Source organism: Sardina pilchardus, chromosome 4 (genome assembly GCF_963854185.1).
Source record: "Sardina pilchardus chromosome 4, fSarPil1.1, whole genome shotgun sequence".
Classification (NCBI taxonomy): Eukaryota; Metazoa; Chordata; class Actinopteri; order Clupeiformes; family Clupeidae; genus Sardina; species Sardina pilchardus.
In genome coordinates, this window is record NC_084997.1 from 21,185,166 (window position 1) to 21,200,302 (window position 15,137).

The window sequence follows — 15,137 nt, forward strand, 5'->3', positions numbered from 1 at the left end:
TTTTTTTTTTTTTTTAGGTGGAACAGAATCAGCATATGTGAGTGTTAGAACATGATCAGAACATACGCTTGGAATGACTTCTCTGACAGCAAGAGTAAGGGCAAGTGTTAAGGTTCAGAGAGCAAAGTATCCTCTCACGAGCAGTGAAACTAATTTTAGCCGAGAGGGAACTGGAGCACTGATGCTTGTTTGATGTGACACCGTAAACAACACACTCGACTGTATGGATGAGGCATGTCTAGCGCCACTCATTTTTAGTCTCAGGCTTGCGTGACCGCTTCGTTTTACTCGTGCTTCTGTGACATCCATGTAACATCTCGAAGAGACACCACACCTATCTTTAGCTCATCTGAACACTCACAACTGAAAAACACATCACAGCCACAGTAGGTAAATGAGCTTTCCTTCAGACTTCTTAATTAAAATACTTGTAGGCAACTCAGATAAATCCAATTACAAGGTCCATGACATTTCAAACTTTGCTATTACTTTTCCCAGGTTGGATGGCAGCAGGTGGGAAAGTTGGTGGTTCCTGGGAACTTTTTGCGGCAGGGGTTATATTTAGCCCCAACAGCAGATCCGGTTCTACAGATGGTTGAGAGGCCCAGAGACGCTTGCCATGGGGACAGGCCCGAGGAGCATGGGGGTAGGGTGGAAAGAGTACAGTCTGAGCACACAAAAGGGGGCAGACACGGAGGAATTATGGGTCTAATTAAGCACTCCCCCACTCATTAGTTTTCAGGCCAATGGGGGTTATGGGAGCGTCATCTCCACGGCAACAGTGCCGGCTTTGTTAGGAAGCTATGGGTGTCCTACCTGACTGTCCAATCAACACCGGACAGACAGAGATCCATCTTTCAATCCCCTCCCACTACGACTGGATCAGGACTTTGCATGAAAGGGTCACTCCCCAGAGAGACACATATTCTCACATAGCTAACGACAACAGAGAATTGTGACAGTTTAAACTGACCTCAATGTTGCTAATGTTCCCAAAAACAGGCAGCCAAAAAAAACACACACTCAGTGCCAGGAGAGAGCACAGTCATCCTCCCACCTCATCTGAGTGTTATCAAAAACCCTTACACTAACAACATTAGTCAAAGTGGAAGAGCTAGCAGCCCGAGCCTAGCCAGTCTTATCTCCTGATGACATGCACCCATAGATAGCAACATATTCCTCCCCAAAAAACACCCGGCTTACTCCTGAATGTGTCATGGATGCTGCAACAGCAGTGCGTCACCTTGATGTAATACACACACAGTTGTACTATCTTCCACCTCCATGGTGCCATGACTGTTTGTGAGTTGAAAGGCAGCTTACTCACGTCAAGTCAAGCGCACATGATGACCCCCTCCTCACCTCCTCCTGTTGCCCCCCCCCCCCCCCCCCCCCACACACACACACACACCCCTGACCGCTGTGGAACACTGTAGGTTGGTGAGCTGTCACGGCAGATTTAAGCTCTAGTCATGTCACTGCTGAATAAGCAGGCGTGAGGGAGAGAAATAGCCACCCTGCTCAACCTCTCAGTCATCAGCGGCGAAACTGGAGAGTATCAGGAAACACTGAACCTGAAGCCCAGAGGTAGATGTAGAGTGTGTGTGTGAGAGATAGAGATAGAGTGAGAGAGAGAGAGAGAGAGAGAGAGAGTCACATGGAACAGCAAGAGGAGAAGTAAGGGAGGGGGAAGAGTAGATAAGGTAGAAAGAAAAAGAAAGAAGCAAGTGCTAATAGGAGAGGCCGATGACTAAAGGCATTCCAAAGGGAGGTTTCAGTCATCTGAATCAACCTGTTGCTCATTCAGACAAAGAAGTCACTGATCATCCCCAACCCTTTCCTAAGTCAATTACAAATCAATTACTCAATCCAGGAAAAGCTTGTTACATTCGTCAGAGTTTAGAATAATTTCCTCAAGATCCTGTGCCAGAGTCTGTTCTTCTTTGTCTCTCTCCTGGCCCCTCTGTCCACCTCATCTTTTTTGGACTCCACAACAGAAGTCCTTTGGCCTCGCAGGAGCTCTCGGTTTCCATGGAAATGGCTTAAGAAGTGGCTTACATTGCTCGAGTCAATAACTACGAGCTATTTTTTCTTTTTGTCTGGCGGGGCAGGGTCCTTGGAATTCTGTCTGTGCGGCCGTAGCGGCTCCGCCAAAGGGTACATGCGGTTCTCCTGGGCTGTACAAACATTACCTTCCCCTGCCCTGCCTCTGATACGGGACGGCTTCGCTAAGCTACGCTGGCCTTAGCGGGGAACGCAGAACAATAGAGGCTCTCTTTGAGGAGCGGAGCCCTGCCGAGAGGCATGCGCCATTCAGCAGTCGTCATGGCAGCTCTTGTAAGGGCCCTTCGGAACGCAGACGCTGGTGCCGAAGAGGGCTCCACAGTAGGTACTCCAACGGCCACAACCACAAAAAAAAAAAAAAACATTCCAAACAGACAGGAGTGTTCGTGCACATACATACATTAAAACACACACACATACACAAACACGCAGCATTTTGTTCTCATTTAAGGGCAACAAACAATGCCCTTCAGTGTGTTAGGGGGTAGCTGCCGTGTGCCATGATCCAGAGATCCATCATTGAGCGGAACAGGAGTTGCAGGAGGGAAGGAAGAAGAGGGAAGATGCAAGGAATGTGGGCTATCTAGATTGCAGGATCAGAGGAAATGGCTTTGCGGGGTCAGTCTACCGTTAAGCACTGCAAGCAAACACTCCCTCGGACCAGCCGACTTGAGTTTCCTGTCCGAAATAATGACTCACTTCCTCCGGCGACTCACCCATTACAAGAAGCTCCACATACGCCTCGTTCTGGCCCACCACGTCGTCGGCGATGACCACCTTGCAGTAATACACGCCGCTGTCTCCCCATTGCAGCTCGCCGATGCGCAGGTCCGCCTCTGCCAGGGTAATGTAAACAAAGTTCAAAGGTCATTCAGGTCATTCAGATATAAATCAAACAGCCCCCCCCCCCCCAACACACTCAAAGACAGAAATAAATAACGCTGGCTATTCCACAACCTTCTCCACTGTGTTAGACAAAGAAAGACCTAGGGGTTGGCGGGAAAGATAGGAGAAGAAGGACGAGAGTGTTTACTTGTGATAAGGGCAGTAATACGAGGTCTGGGTGAACGAGGTGGTGTCGTGGGGGTATCTGTTTAGAGTGCTGCCTGCTCCTTTGTGCCGCGGAGAGAAAACAGACCTATTTAGGGGAACAGGAAAAGCCAAGCACAATCGGCCATGTTTCCTGCCAGGGGGGGAGCGAGCATGTACACTCACTGCTCCAGTCGTCGCTGGAAAGGGACATTTCTCTCTTGTTCCCACAATGCAGTTCTATGTGCTTAGAATCTTTCTTCAAAGGAATAAGAATACGTAAAAAAGAGGTCCCACTGGATCATATCCCAAACAACAGGAACTGAGGTCACTGCTTAGAATAAGCACTCATTCCATCTGCCTATGCGTATTCATGTGTGTGTGTGTGTGTGTGTGTATGTGTGCTTGTGTTTGAATGCTTCACAAGCAATTTTGAAAGCAATTACATCAGTGTGTACACAAGAGTGAATAAAGAGCCATTACGGTTGATGATGGAGATGTCTCTGCCCTTGTACTGCGGCGACAGCGTCTGCGAGGCCCCCTGCCCGGAGGCCACGATGTGGACGGTGCGGCTGCTGTCGGCGCACTCCAGGTGGGACTTGGAGCCCAGCTCGGAGGCGCGGACGCCCAGGGACTCGGGGAAGGAGGAGAAGGAGTCGCGCGTGCGGTCCGCGCAGTAGGACTTGTACCACCACTGCACCACGGCCTTCTGGGTGGAGGGCGTGGAATACTGACACGGGAGCACCACCGACTGGAAGAGCGTGGCGAACTTCTTGGTCTCTCGCACCATCACGTCGACGCCATCACAGCTCGACGCTGAGGGAGGGGGAGAAACAGAGAAAGAGTGGGAGAGAGAGAGTCAGAAGTTAGATCAGAGTTCAGACACATGATGCATTAAATCATGCTGCTCTTCGTTTGATCATCAACAAGACATCAGACCATATAATCAGTATACAAAGGATAAAAGATGACTGATTCATAAACTTGAAAAGAAAAGAGTGTTTCTGGAACTGAGGACTCATAAAAATCATAGAGGGTCCCCCTCACTCTGAAAGAATCAGCTCCAGTTACAGGCTTGTGTTTTCATATCTATCACCCAGTCAAACTGTGCCTCCTTTCTTCCTGTCAAAGAGGAGGCCTTGTCAACAAGAGAGTCTACTCTTTATCTTCAAAAGATCAGAGAGAGGAGAGAGTGTGTCTGAGAGAAAGAGAGAGAAAGAGAGAGAAAGAGAGAGGAGTGATGAACTGAAAAAACACCAACGCCCAAAAACATCTGGCCCAAGTAATCCAGGGTGCTTTTCTAAAACTCGCGCGTGTGTGGGAGAAAGCGGAGCAGTGAACTGGACAAAATGAGGAGTGCACTGGCCCGAGATCTCCTCTCCTGAACCAGGCGGAGGCAGAGAGGTTACATTCCACTCTGTGTGGGGGGCGCACAGAGGTATGAGGCAGTTGGGTGTGGGGGTAAAAAAAAAAGACGGACAGAGACAGAGAGAGAGAGACAGAGCGAGAGAGAGAGAGAGAGAGAAGCAATAGATGTGGCGCTTGTCATCATCTCTCAAACGAAACGGCCCATCTGATCGGAGCTTGAGGAAGCAAAGCATAAACTTTCCCTGAGGAGAGGAAGCGCGTGACGCATGTTCACCGCTGATACTCAACGAGGGGCGTTTGTGCCGAAATTCAGCCATCAATCATTTCCCAGAGGTAGTCCAGATCTGGAATGCTGCAAGGTTTATCTAGTGCATTGGCTTTTGAGAAAGGAGACGACTCTAAAATGGGAGACAGGACAGGTTGGCAAAGACCCTAGAGTTCAGTACTAAATTGTCCAGGCCTTCCCTTTGTCCCTTTGTTCCCCCGTTCTGACTCATTGTTTGGCATTAGGGAGACCCCCCCTTCTTTTCCCACCCCTCCAAAGGATCCTGTGCAGGAGGGGTAGTTGAGGGGGGGGAGACAAAACTCCTAGCCAATGAGATAAACTCAGTGGCCTAGTCAGGCATGAACACCCATTTACCCGTTAGAGATTTAAACCAAGCCATTTCAAATATGCCAGTCTAGCTCACGCCTCACAGTAATAATACAAGCCACTCACCTCTTCCAAGTGAGTTAGAAACTCTCCAGCTGGCTTCCTTCATAACAATGTAAATGGTTAACTGTGTTCAAAGCCATACTTAGATTGTTTTACCTTTAGAGTTTATATTTTCAGAGCATTCATCTATAAATAAAAAGAGCTTTTCATCTCCCATTTCAACCCAATGGATTTTTTTTATAGGGTCATACAGTAGCCTATCAGATAGACATAGGCATAAACATAAAGTATAGACATAAAGTATCTATCTATCTATCTATCTATCTATCTATCTAGGCTTCTACAGTATGTAGAAACACAACGTTCTTGAATGTATCGAAAGCTGGAATGAAATGCAGCATTCCAACAGTTAAGCTCGGCGACTGTGTAAATTAAAGATTGGTGGAAGACCAGGTCCAGTCACTTATCATCATAGGCCAAATAATTGAAATTCTCAAATTCAGACTCAATTAATAGTCAAATATCTTGTAGGCTACCGACTCGAAAAATGAAACTTAACGGGACATAACGGTATAGGCCCACTATTGGAAATAGATTATCCTAGGCTACTCTTACATTCATCCTTGAGTAGTCTAGAGGCAAAACAAAATGGGCTGAAGATGGCACAAGTTCCAACTGGTACCCTATTAGGCTATATCGACCAGCATTATAAAAAAAGGAAAGAAAAACAACGCAATAGCCTAAGTTGAGCCTATTCTACAAGAGTGCTGCTCGCTTTTTGCTGATCAACAGAAAAAATACAGAATCTTAGCCTGCGGTCGATATTAACATGGCGATTAACAACAAATGATCTACAGCCCATTAAATCATTGGTTAGAAGAACTTTAAGACAAAGATATTTTGACGAGGATAGCCAACGTTACCCACCACCACTGGAATCAACCTGTTGCGCGACCTGCTACTCGATTTAAGGATTTTGAATCGACACCAAAAATGACATACTTACCAAAGAAAAACATTAAAAGTATCCAACTCAACTTCAAGGCCATTTCCGAATAATAAAACGGACATTTATAGAAGTTCAGTCCATCTCATTCTCATACCGCGTTCCACCTCATTCTCAGGATCTGTGCAGGAATAATCAAGTAGACGCAGTCAATCCAGAACTAAGGACTATACCACTTCCAAAACAGGGGTGTTGAAGGCTATGTCTTCGTCAAGGACCGTGTAAATATCCTTCCCATCTCACCATTCAAAGACAACAATAACATTGGCCTAAGCCTACAGGACAGTATTAAAGATGTGTTTATTTCAATGGACAATCCACACCTACACCAAAAAATATGACATAGAAAATAGCCTGCTATGTCGCCTGTTAAACTATGAAAACGACCCCCCTACCTGTGATAGAACAGTCTTGAATTTACAGAGTGCAAGATTGTCATAATCGGGTATTACAGGCCTAACATAATTGTACGGGGAAACAAAATAGGCTGCCAGCTCTTGAGAAGGTTTGATAAATATTTCCAAGTTTAACATTTTTGGATTCTCATTCCAGATGAAGATTATACACTGTTTTGAAAGGCCTAAACCTAGCCTGGGTGAACCCTGCATCACCACAGTTGCTGAACGACAGCAAATAATCAGTGCTATTCAATACATTTTGCTGCATATGTCATGAACACATTCTATTTAATCAGCTCAGAACACAAACTTTAGAGATTTATTAAAAACTATAAGAAGGTTCCCAAAGACAAACAAACAAACAAAACAATAATTTTATATGTAGATCTATGATAAATGCTACAGTTTCTAAAACTGCACAATACATGTCTCAAGTAGGCTAAAGCATAGTCATGGATTAAGTATAGGCCTACCACCACTGTAGACTCACAAGCATGATACAAGATTCTAAAAAAGGTCTGAAATGATAATTGACATTAATTTGATGTTAATCCACAAATAATAACTGCACTTACATGACCAACAGTTAAGAAATGTATTGCAATTTGCGATAGTAAATTAAAAAACACAACCGACAATTTGCCTAATTTTATAATCATAATAAAAGAATATTTGAAGTAGACGCTTGAAATATATGATATGTCTCAGTTGATTTAGTCAGTAGATGCTTTTCATAAATGGGCCTTAATCCTGTGGTCAAATGGTCATCCTACTGAGCTGGCTGCACTTACATGACCAACAGTTGTCAATGACAAGAAAGCTATTGCAATGGTATATAAAAAAACACAACAAACATATAAATGGCCTAATCCTTGTAAGCATAAAATAAAAGAATATTCAAGCTTGAAATGTATGATAGTCTCAGTCGATTTAGTCAGTTGATGATTTTCATGAAGCGGCCATAATCCTGTAGACAAAATGTCATCCTACCGACCATTTCTGTGATCATCATAACAATCATACAGATCATGCAGGTATGAACGATGATCATCTCAATTGTCTTCATAGTTACGCCGATCATCATAGTGAGTGCGATTGTCCTGGTAACGTTCACGTTGGTCTTCGTAGTGGTCCCTGCGATCATCATAATGATCTCGACTGCCCTCGTAGCGGTCAAGTCGATCACTGGAGCGACTACGATTGTCATCATAGCGATCAAGTCGTTCATTAGACCGACCACGACGATCATCATAGCGATCAAGTTGTTCATTAGACCGACCACGACGATCATCATAGCGATCAAGTTGTTCATTAGACCGACCACGACGATCATCATAGCGATCAAGTTGTTCATTAGACCGACCACGACCATCATCATTGCGATCAAGTCGATCACTGGATCGACTGCGACCATCATCATAGCGATCAAGTCGATCACTTGAGTGACTGCGAGTGTCGTCATAGCGATCTATTCGATCACTGGGGCGCATGCGACTCTCATCTTGGCGATCAAGTTGATCACGAGAACGGCTGTGACCACCCTCATAGCGATCATCATAGCGATTGCCACCTTGACGATCATCAGTGTGATTGTCAAAGCGTTCATTGCGACCCTTCCCTCCAACATAATTAGCAGTGCTTGATTTGAGGGTGTCGTCTTCATACGGAACACTCTTTGGATCGTCACGGAATTCCTCTGCATCTCTACAAAGTTTAGAAAACAATTATTTGTCATTAATTACTATAAAGTTATGCTTATAAGGTTTTGTAGGCTATAAATTAAGCTGTATCAACACTGACACACGCACTAACACACACACACACACACACACACACACACACAAAATACACCAACAAACGTATGTTGTCAGAAGCACACCTCATTTCATAATCTTGTGCCTCCTCCTGCTGTAGCTGCTGCTTCCCTTTCCTACAGCAGCAGCAATACACAACAATGAGGAGGACCACTAGTCCGGCAGCACCAGCCCCGATGAGGCCTGCTGTGAAAGCCATGTTCATGGAAGCTGCAGAGAGAAATGATGTAATAAATGGACAATAAAGCATGGCAATCACTTGCAAATTGGGCTATATCCTTTGCACAAGTACGGATGTTCCCTATCCAGCTCCTGTGCTGAAAACCGATCTATACCAGCTCAAACCCAAAACTACCTGAACATTCTCCTCAACAGTGACTGCGTTTACATGCACTTTAGTATCCCGGTTATGAGGCTTATCCCGGTTTTGATCATATTCAGGATATGGTGTTTACATGAACACAGAGAAACCCGGCTATTAATCCCTGTATACATGATGAATATAGTATTCCGGTTACCAACAATAAAGTTCTATTAGCACTCCGGTTTCTTTTTTTTTTTTTGAAGATATTTTTTTGGGCTTTTTATGCCTTTAATTGGACAGGACAGTAGAGAGTATGACAGGAAACGAGCAGGAGAGAGAGTAGGGGTGGGATCCGGAAAGGACCACGGGGCGGGAATCGAACCCGGGTCGCCGGCGTGTGGTGCAGGTGCCCCAGCCAGTCGCGCCACGGCTGGGGCCTGCACTCTGGTTTCTAATGCAATCACATGTTTTGCCTGAGAAACCGGGATAAGGTGTATGTACATGGAACAGTATTCCAGTTTCTCTCAGGGTACGCCATCTATCTTAACCGGGATACTGGGTTACTGGGATAAGGGCTTATCCGGGGTTGTGAAATCAGGATATGATGTGCAAAAACAAAGCCGGGATAGGCTACTTTAAAATCCCGATCATAACCGGGTAAAGTGCATGTAAAATACTAAAGTGCATGTAAACGCAGTCAGTGAGTTCAGTCAAAGAAAGATGCAAGACACTGTGAGTGATGGAGCTACAGCAGGATCATAGAAGTTTGATCCATTGAGATCCATCTCTTCTCATCGCTAAGGCCCTGAAGGATATGGTTAAAAACAACAACACTCACGTGGCATAATGCTGAGTGTCATGTTGTATGAAGCTGACCGAATCTTATTGGTTGAGGTGCAGATATAATATCCTGATGTTTCCCTTGATACATTGAAGAGAGACAAAACTCCATCTCCTATTGACAAAAAACCCAACAAATATTCAAAAAGAATATAACAGAAAAAAGGTGAACAAAATATATCCAGACACACACACACACACACACACACACACACACACACACACACACACACACACACACACACACACACACACAAAACACATGTGACAACACACACACACACACACACACACATACTCTCAGTGGTCCTTGGTGGAAAAGGTTGACGGTTATTGCTGGTGTCAAATCTTTCCCACTTGTATATGGGTGTTGGAGACCCCTCCGTGGACTTGCAAGTGAGGTTAATATTGTGGCCGTACTCTGCTTCGCCCTGGACATTACAGACAGGTTGAGATGGAGCAACTATGGAAAGAAAACAGGCATTCATTTTAGATAGGTGCTCTGGGGCAGCATGATCTTTGTCTGCCTCTGTACACAATCATAATTAAACTTGGCAAGACCAACAGTTGGATGGACAATTGAAAGAAATCAGCTGACTGACTCCATCCACATGACTTTTTTTCATAATCAGTAGCTGCTGTGCTCACTAACTTTCTCAAAAATGTATTTAGTATACATTTGTGTACAATTATAAACTTTATATATTATATAATATCATGTTCTAATATGTATTTACCTTTACCTGAGATTTGTGTCAGAATGACTTGGCTATTTAAACTTTTGGGTAAAACTAGACTGCAAAATTCTTAATGCTCACATGAGTAAGTACTGTAGCCTATAGGTCTAGTTTTCATAGCACTGCATCTGCCCTACTTTTGTTTCTGAAATTTCCTGAAGTTTCCTGAATGTATTTCCTCATCCTCTCCTTCCTCTGTTTGACACAAAGCACAGATTTAAAGCTTTCACGTTGAATCAGTTTAAAATCTTTTTTGATTGATATTAGGGGAAGATCACACACATGTTAACATCTAAAAATGTTTAAATATTATACATCTCAAATACAAACAGTTTGTTTCTATGTGCCCTAGATCAAGATTAAAGCATTTTGAACATAATGAGTGTCAGGCATTAGGATTTTGTGCTCTTGAAAAGCATATCTACCTGAAAGTAATAACCTACTTTTTCTCATTCTTTTGTTGTTTAATGTTACACAAATGTTCTTTTCATGGTTTTGACATCAAAATGAAGAAATTAAAAATATATCGAAAGGGTCTTTAGGAAGCTTTTACTTTTACAACTTTTACATGCTATTCTGTAACGCTGTTACTTACACACACACACACAACCCCCACACAAATACACAGCCCCCCACACACCCCATTACCCCACCCCGGCCCTTACAGACATATACCATAACACCATAACCATACTAACACATAAGCCTACCCCAAAACATGCTCTATTAACACACACACACACACACACACACACACACACACACACACACACACACACACACACACACACACACACACACACACACACACACACACAAACCAGAAAGTAGCTCAATGAAGGATCACTTGGAGGAGATATTTTCACCAGAAGCAGAACTCATTCCACCAAGTGTACGTGTACTGTAACTGCATTTAACAATCAACCCTTTTGAATCGAGAGGTAACAAAAGTCAACATTCAGGACAGTGTCTCACCCAGTACCACCAGTCGGGTAGTGTCTGCTGATTGGCCATCATTATCCATAGGGATCTGCACTTTACATTGGAAAACTCTGTTCTCTTGCATGGTGACACGAGAGAAGGACAGTGTTGATATTCCAGCAGCTATATCATTTTTCATGGTAGCTCTGCCCTCATATGCAGAATTAATGTCTACCACGTTACCAGGATGGTAAAAAGCTCCAATCGATATCTGTATATGCAAGAGGAAAAGCATGGAATGTAAAAGGAATGAAGTCCAACGTCTTCCTGATTCCCAATTCTTTTTTTCTAAAGGGGAATCAGTGTAACAATTAAATTGAAGTAGCCTATTTGGGAGCAAGTGTTGTGATGTGAACATATATGTGATATAATGCTTGTACAGTGTCACCTGTGGCTCATTTGGATCATCCGCATCTGCTGTCCAGGTGATTATAACAGTGGGACTGTTTGGTATTTCGGTTTGGAAGGTGCATGTCATGGAGACAGGATCATCCCTAGCGACCTCATACTCCGGCTGCTGAAACTCTACACGAATCCCCAAGATAACTGAGAGAGCTAAACAAACATAAAGAAGTTATATTATTTGACTAACATGCCCTGACCTTTGATGTGCCAAAAATCATAACATGAAACTGGATCGTTTTTGAAGAACTGCGTTGCCTACAGTATAATTTCCCTACTTTGACATCACAAGCCTTTCTGGAAGCTAAGAATCCCTCCATTGTATTTAAACTATATCACATTCCTTTGAATGTCCGTTGCAATTGGAAGTCGTTAGGTGCAAAACCGAAGACAACTGAATTCTAAAATAGAATGATTTGGCAATTTTGCTATTTAAAGTGACAATGAATTTGTAACACAATGCTGGTCATATCAAGCAAATCACAGCATGTGGGGTACGTGTTCTTTTAGGATGAATGACATCAACGGTTGATATATGGCCTACACCTATAATGGCAGTGAACTGCAACACCTACGACCTTGCAACTTGAAAGACATTTTGCCAAAAGTGACATGTAATTGCCAGCAGAAAGACATTGAACAGTCTTTTGAGCACTCTCTGTCTTCATTCTTTCAGATGCTTTTCTTCTCACCAAGGTGATTTATTCCACCGACACATTACACACATTTGCATTTTTCAAAGTGCAGGAAGTGAAAGGTTTACTGCATGAGTAAGCATGACCCCTCACAGACAACAGGAATACTATTCTACTGAATAGTACGATTCGTTTGCATTCAGGTATCACCTTGAGCAAAAAGAGACTTCGAGTTAAAGATAAGTTGTGTTTTTTCACTCAATTAAATATTTGCTATTTGGTAGCAAAGTCACTCTGTGAAATTAACGTCATAGAGAGCTTCAAGACAAAATATGCTGTTGTTATATCCAAAGAACTGTTTTCTCGAAAGACAAAATGCTAACTCCATCTTAATAGAACAATAATGAATATGATATCAGTTACAAATAAATCTCTACCAAAACAGTCTAATGGTGAAGCAAAACTGATTAAAGTTATCGACTGAATAATTTTTTTTTTTTTTAAAAAGACCTCTTACCTGAGAGCATGTAAAGTCCAAATGTTACCTTTTGCCCAGTACCCATTCTCGTTTGTATTTATGGCAAACAATTTCCTTCTATTAAAGCAAATTTTTGCTTTTTTTACTCCAAGACTGTCTCTCTCTGGACTGCGCACTGGCGCTTGCCACACCTTGAAAGGTAAGACTTCATGCTTGCCAATGAACGTAGATTGTCAAATATGGACTTTGCTCTCAACACAGACACCTCCCTCTCCATCTCATTATGTATCAGAACAGGAACTGAAAACTGTTATCAGTTCAAATATCTTTTTATTGCATATAGGCCTTCTGTGCTAATAGAGTTTTTGAGCACTCCCCGATGCTGCCATATGCAAAGACATGCAAGGAATGGGTAGTTTTAGTAGACTCGATTTACTGTTTTATCCTGCTATCAGATAGAGATAGACAGATACTTTATTGATCCAAAAGGGGGAATTCAAATTCAAACCTAAACGGCCTATTGGCTGTTTTTGTTTTTTTAAAAACACACTTTGGGAGAAGGCAATTCATTGTCAGGGTGGGTTTGATGCTCCTGCAACTAGTCTGCTGTGCTGAAACAAATGTGGATTGTATGTAAATTGGGTCTCAGATAAGGAGCATTGTGATATGCCTAGGCTACCTGTGAAACTTAACAGATAAGGGCTATGAGCAACACCTCAGCAAATCAAATGTGCCCATTTCTCTCTCTCTCTCTCTCTCTCTCTCTCTCTCTCTCTCTCTCTCTCTAAACAGAAACTCTCTCAGAACATATAGGCCTAGGCCTACATCATAGGCTACAGTCAATCTAGCGTTTGACCCATAACTAATTGCAATAGTAATCATTCCAAGTTTTTTGTGATCCCTAGGTATATCTAATTAACATATAAAAAATCTACCCATTTATATTTAGTGGAACATAGGCCTACTTTTTTTCAAGGTCAAAGTTAGCAATTTCCAATGCATTTTGCCATTGGGATTTACTACTGGTGAAGTGGGTACATTTTAAAACTATAGATATCAAATTGAAACTTTCACAGTTGCTTACTCACATTAAGACAAATGTTTTTGGTATTGCAAGTTTTCTGAAATGTGATGTTTAGATATGCAAATGAGACCAGTTTTACCTAAATATGCAATAATTTGCATATATTTCTAGAAAACTAAATCTGAACAATAGGTACAGTCAGCTTCAAAATAATTGCTGCATTTTGCTTCTATAGGCTATTGGATACCAAAAGCCTATGCAAAGGGAATATTAGATATTACTTCATATCACCTCAGAAATGAGGAAATCAAGTCAAAATCAATGTGTTTCAATGGAAGTACATTATAGAACAAATGATTGTCAATGATATGGTATGATGGAAAACATTTCAGAAAACTTGCAATACAAAAAAATGTTTGCCTTAATGTGAGTAAACAAATGGGAAAGTTTCAATTTGATATCTATAGTTTAAAATGGCAAAATGCATTGGAAATTGCTACCTTTGACCTTGAATAAAAGTAGGCTATGTTCCACCAGAGCCCGTCTATTAGACATTCTCTGGTTCCACTAAATGGGTAGATTTTTAATATGTGATGCAGGAGGGTTTAATATGGAAGCCCGTTTCCGCCACTTGGTGGAAAAAAACTGGCAGATACTAAGTCATAATTATGAGATGCAAAGTCATAATTATGAGATAAAAAGTCAAAATTATGAGATAAAAAGTCGAAATTATGAGATAGAAAGTCATAATTATGAGATAAAAAGTCATAATTATGAGATAAGAAAGTCGAAATTATGAGATAAAAAGTCAAAATTATGAGATAGAAAGTCATAATTATGAGATAAAAAGTCATAATTATGAGATAGGAAAGTCGAAATTATGAGATAAAAAGTCATAATTATGAGATAAAAAGTCATAATTATGAGATAAAAAGTCGAAATTATGAGATACTTTCTCATAATTATGAGATGGTAAGTCATAATTATGAGATTATAATAAAGTCGTAATTAAGATTATAAAGTCGAAATTTTGACTTTATTGGTTGGTAGCCTGCCTTGACCTCGCATCACTTCCTTCCCGTTCAAAACTGTTGCCGGCAGTGTTGCGCTCGTTCACACTCTTCAGTAGCCGGCCTACCTAAATCTAACAAGTTAGGATTATTAAAACAATATTTGAGATGGGAAAGTGGTGCTAAATTTCCATAAACTTTATTCAGTGAACGGGTAAAGCCGTCCGTTTGTAAGCAAAATCAAGAAATACGATCTTTTAGTTCTGTTTACCGTTACCTAGCAACCCCAACAACAAGTGAGTAAATAATTAGTATTCTACTATGCCATCACAGGAGGGCGTAGTGTAGCGGATTAATGATCGGTTCAGCATGCCTGACATGTGGGGTTCGAA

General features: G+C 42.1%; 2 protein-coding genes across 2 annotated transcripts in view; both read right to left on the reverse strand.

Moving 5' to 3' along the window:
* Positions 1-6,246, reverse strand: part of ildr2 (immunoglobulin-like domain containing receptor 2) — a 13,520-nt gene extending 7,274 nt beyond the window's left edge. Inside the window, exons 1-3 of the mRNA XM_062534561.1 lie at positions 6,123-6,246; positions 3,577-3,909; positions 2,781-2,900 (exon numbers count right to left, since the gene is read on the reverse strand). Of these exons, the coding sequence (XP_062390545.1) occupies positions 2,781-2,900; positions 3,577-3,909; positions 6,123-6,165 (496 nt within the window). The 5' untranslated portion in view covers positions 6,166-6,246. The remainder of the gene's footprint in view (positions 1-2,780; positions 2,901-3,576; positions 3,910-6,122) is intronic.
* A 579-nt stretch (positions 6,247-6,825) lies between these two features.
* On the reverse strand, positions 6,826-12,909 carry LOC134078554 (cell surface A33 antigen-like). The gene is made up of 7 exons (XM_062534571.1): positions 12,751-12,909; positions 11,585-11,751; positions 11,191-11,407; positions 9,777-9,941; positions 9,477-9,593; positions 8,400-8,544; positions 6,826-8,224 (listed from the first exon to the last, which is right to left on the reverse strand). Exons 1-7 carry the CDS (start codon positions 12,794-12,796, stop codon positions 7,573-7,575), a joined length of 1,509 nt encoding a protein of 502 aa, XP_062390555.1. The 5' UTR covers positions 12,797-12,909; the 3' UTR covers positions 6,826-7,572.
* Positions 12,910-15,137: the final 2,228 nt, after the last annotated feature.

Excerpts from the sequence above, each read along its gene's own strand:
- LOC134078554 (XM_062534571.1), bottom strand. The coding sequence starts at position 12,796 with ATGGGTACTGGGCAAAAGGTAACATTTGGACTTTACATGCTCTCAG. Across the intron at positions 9,942-11,190 it reads TACCCGACTGGTGGTACTGG|TTGCTCCATCTCAACCTGTC; the intron begins GTGAGACACTGT and ends TTCTTTCCATAG. Across the intron at positions 8,545-9,476 it reads GACACTCAGCATTATGCCAC|CTTCCATGAACATGGCTTTC; the intron begins GTGAGTGTTGTT and ends TTCTCTCTGCAG.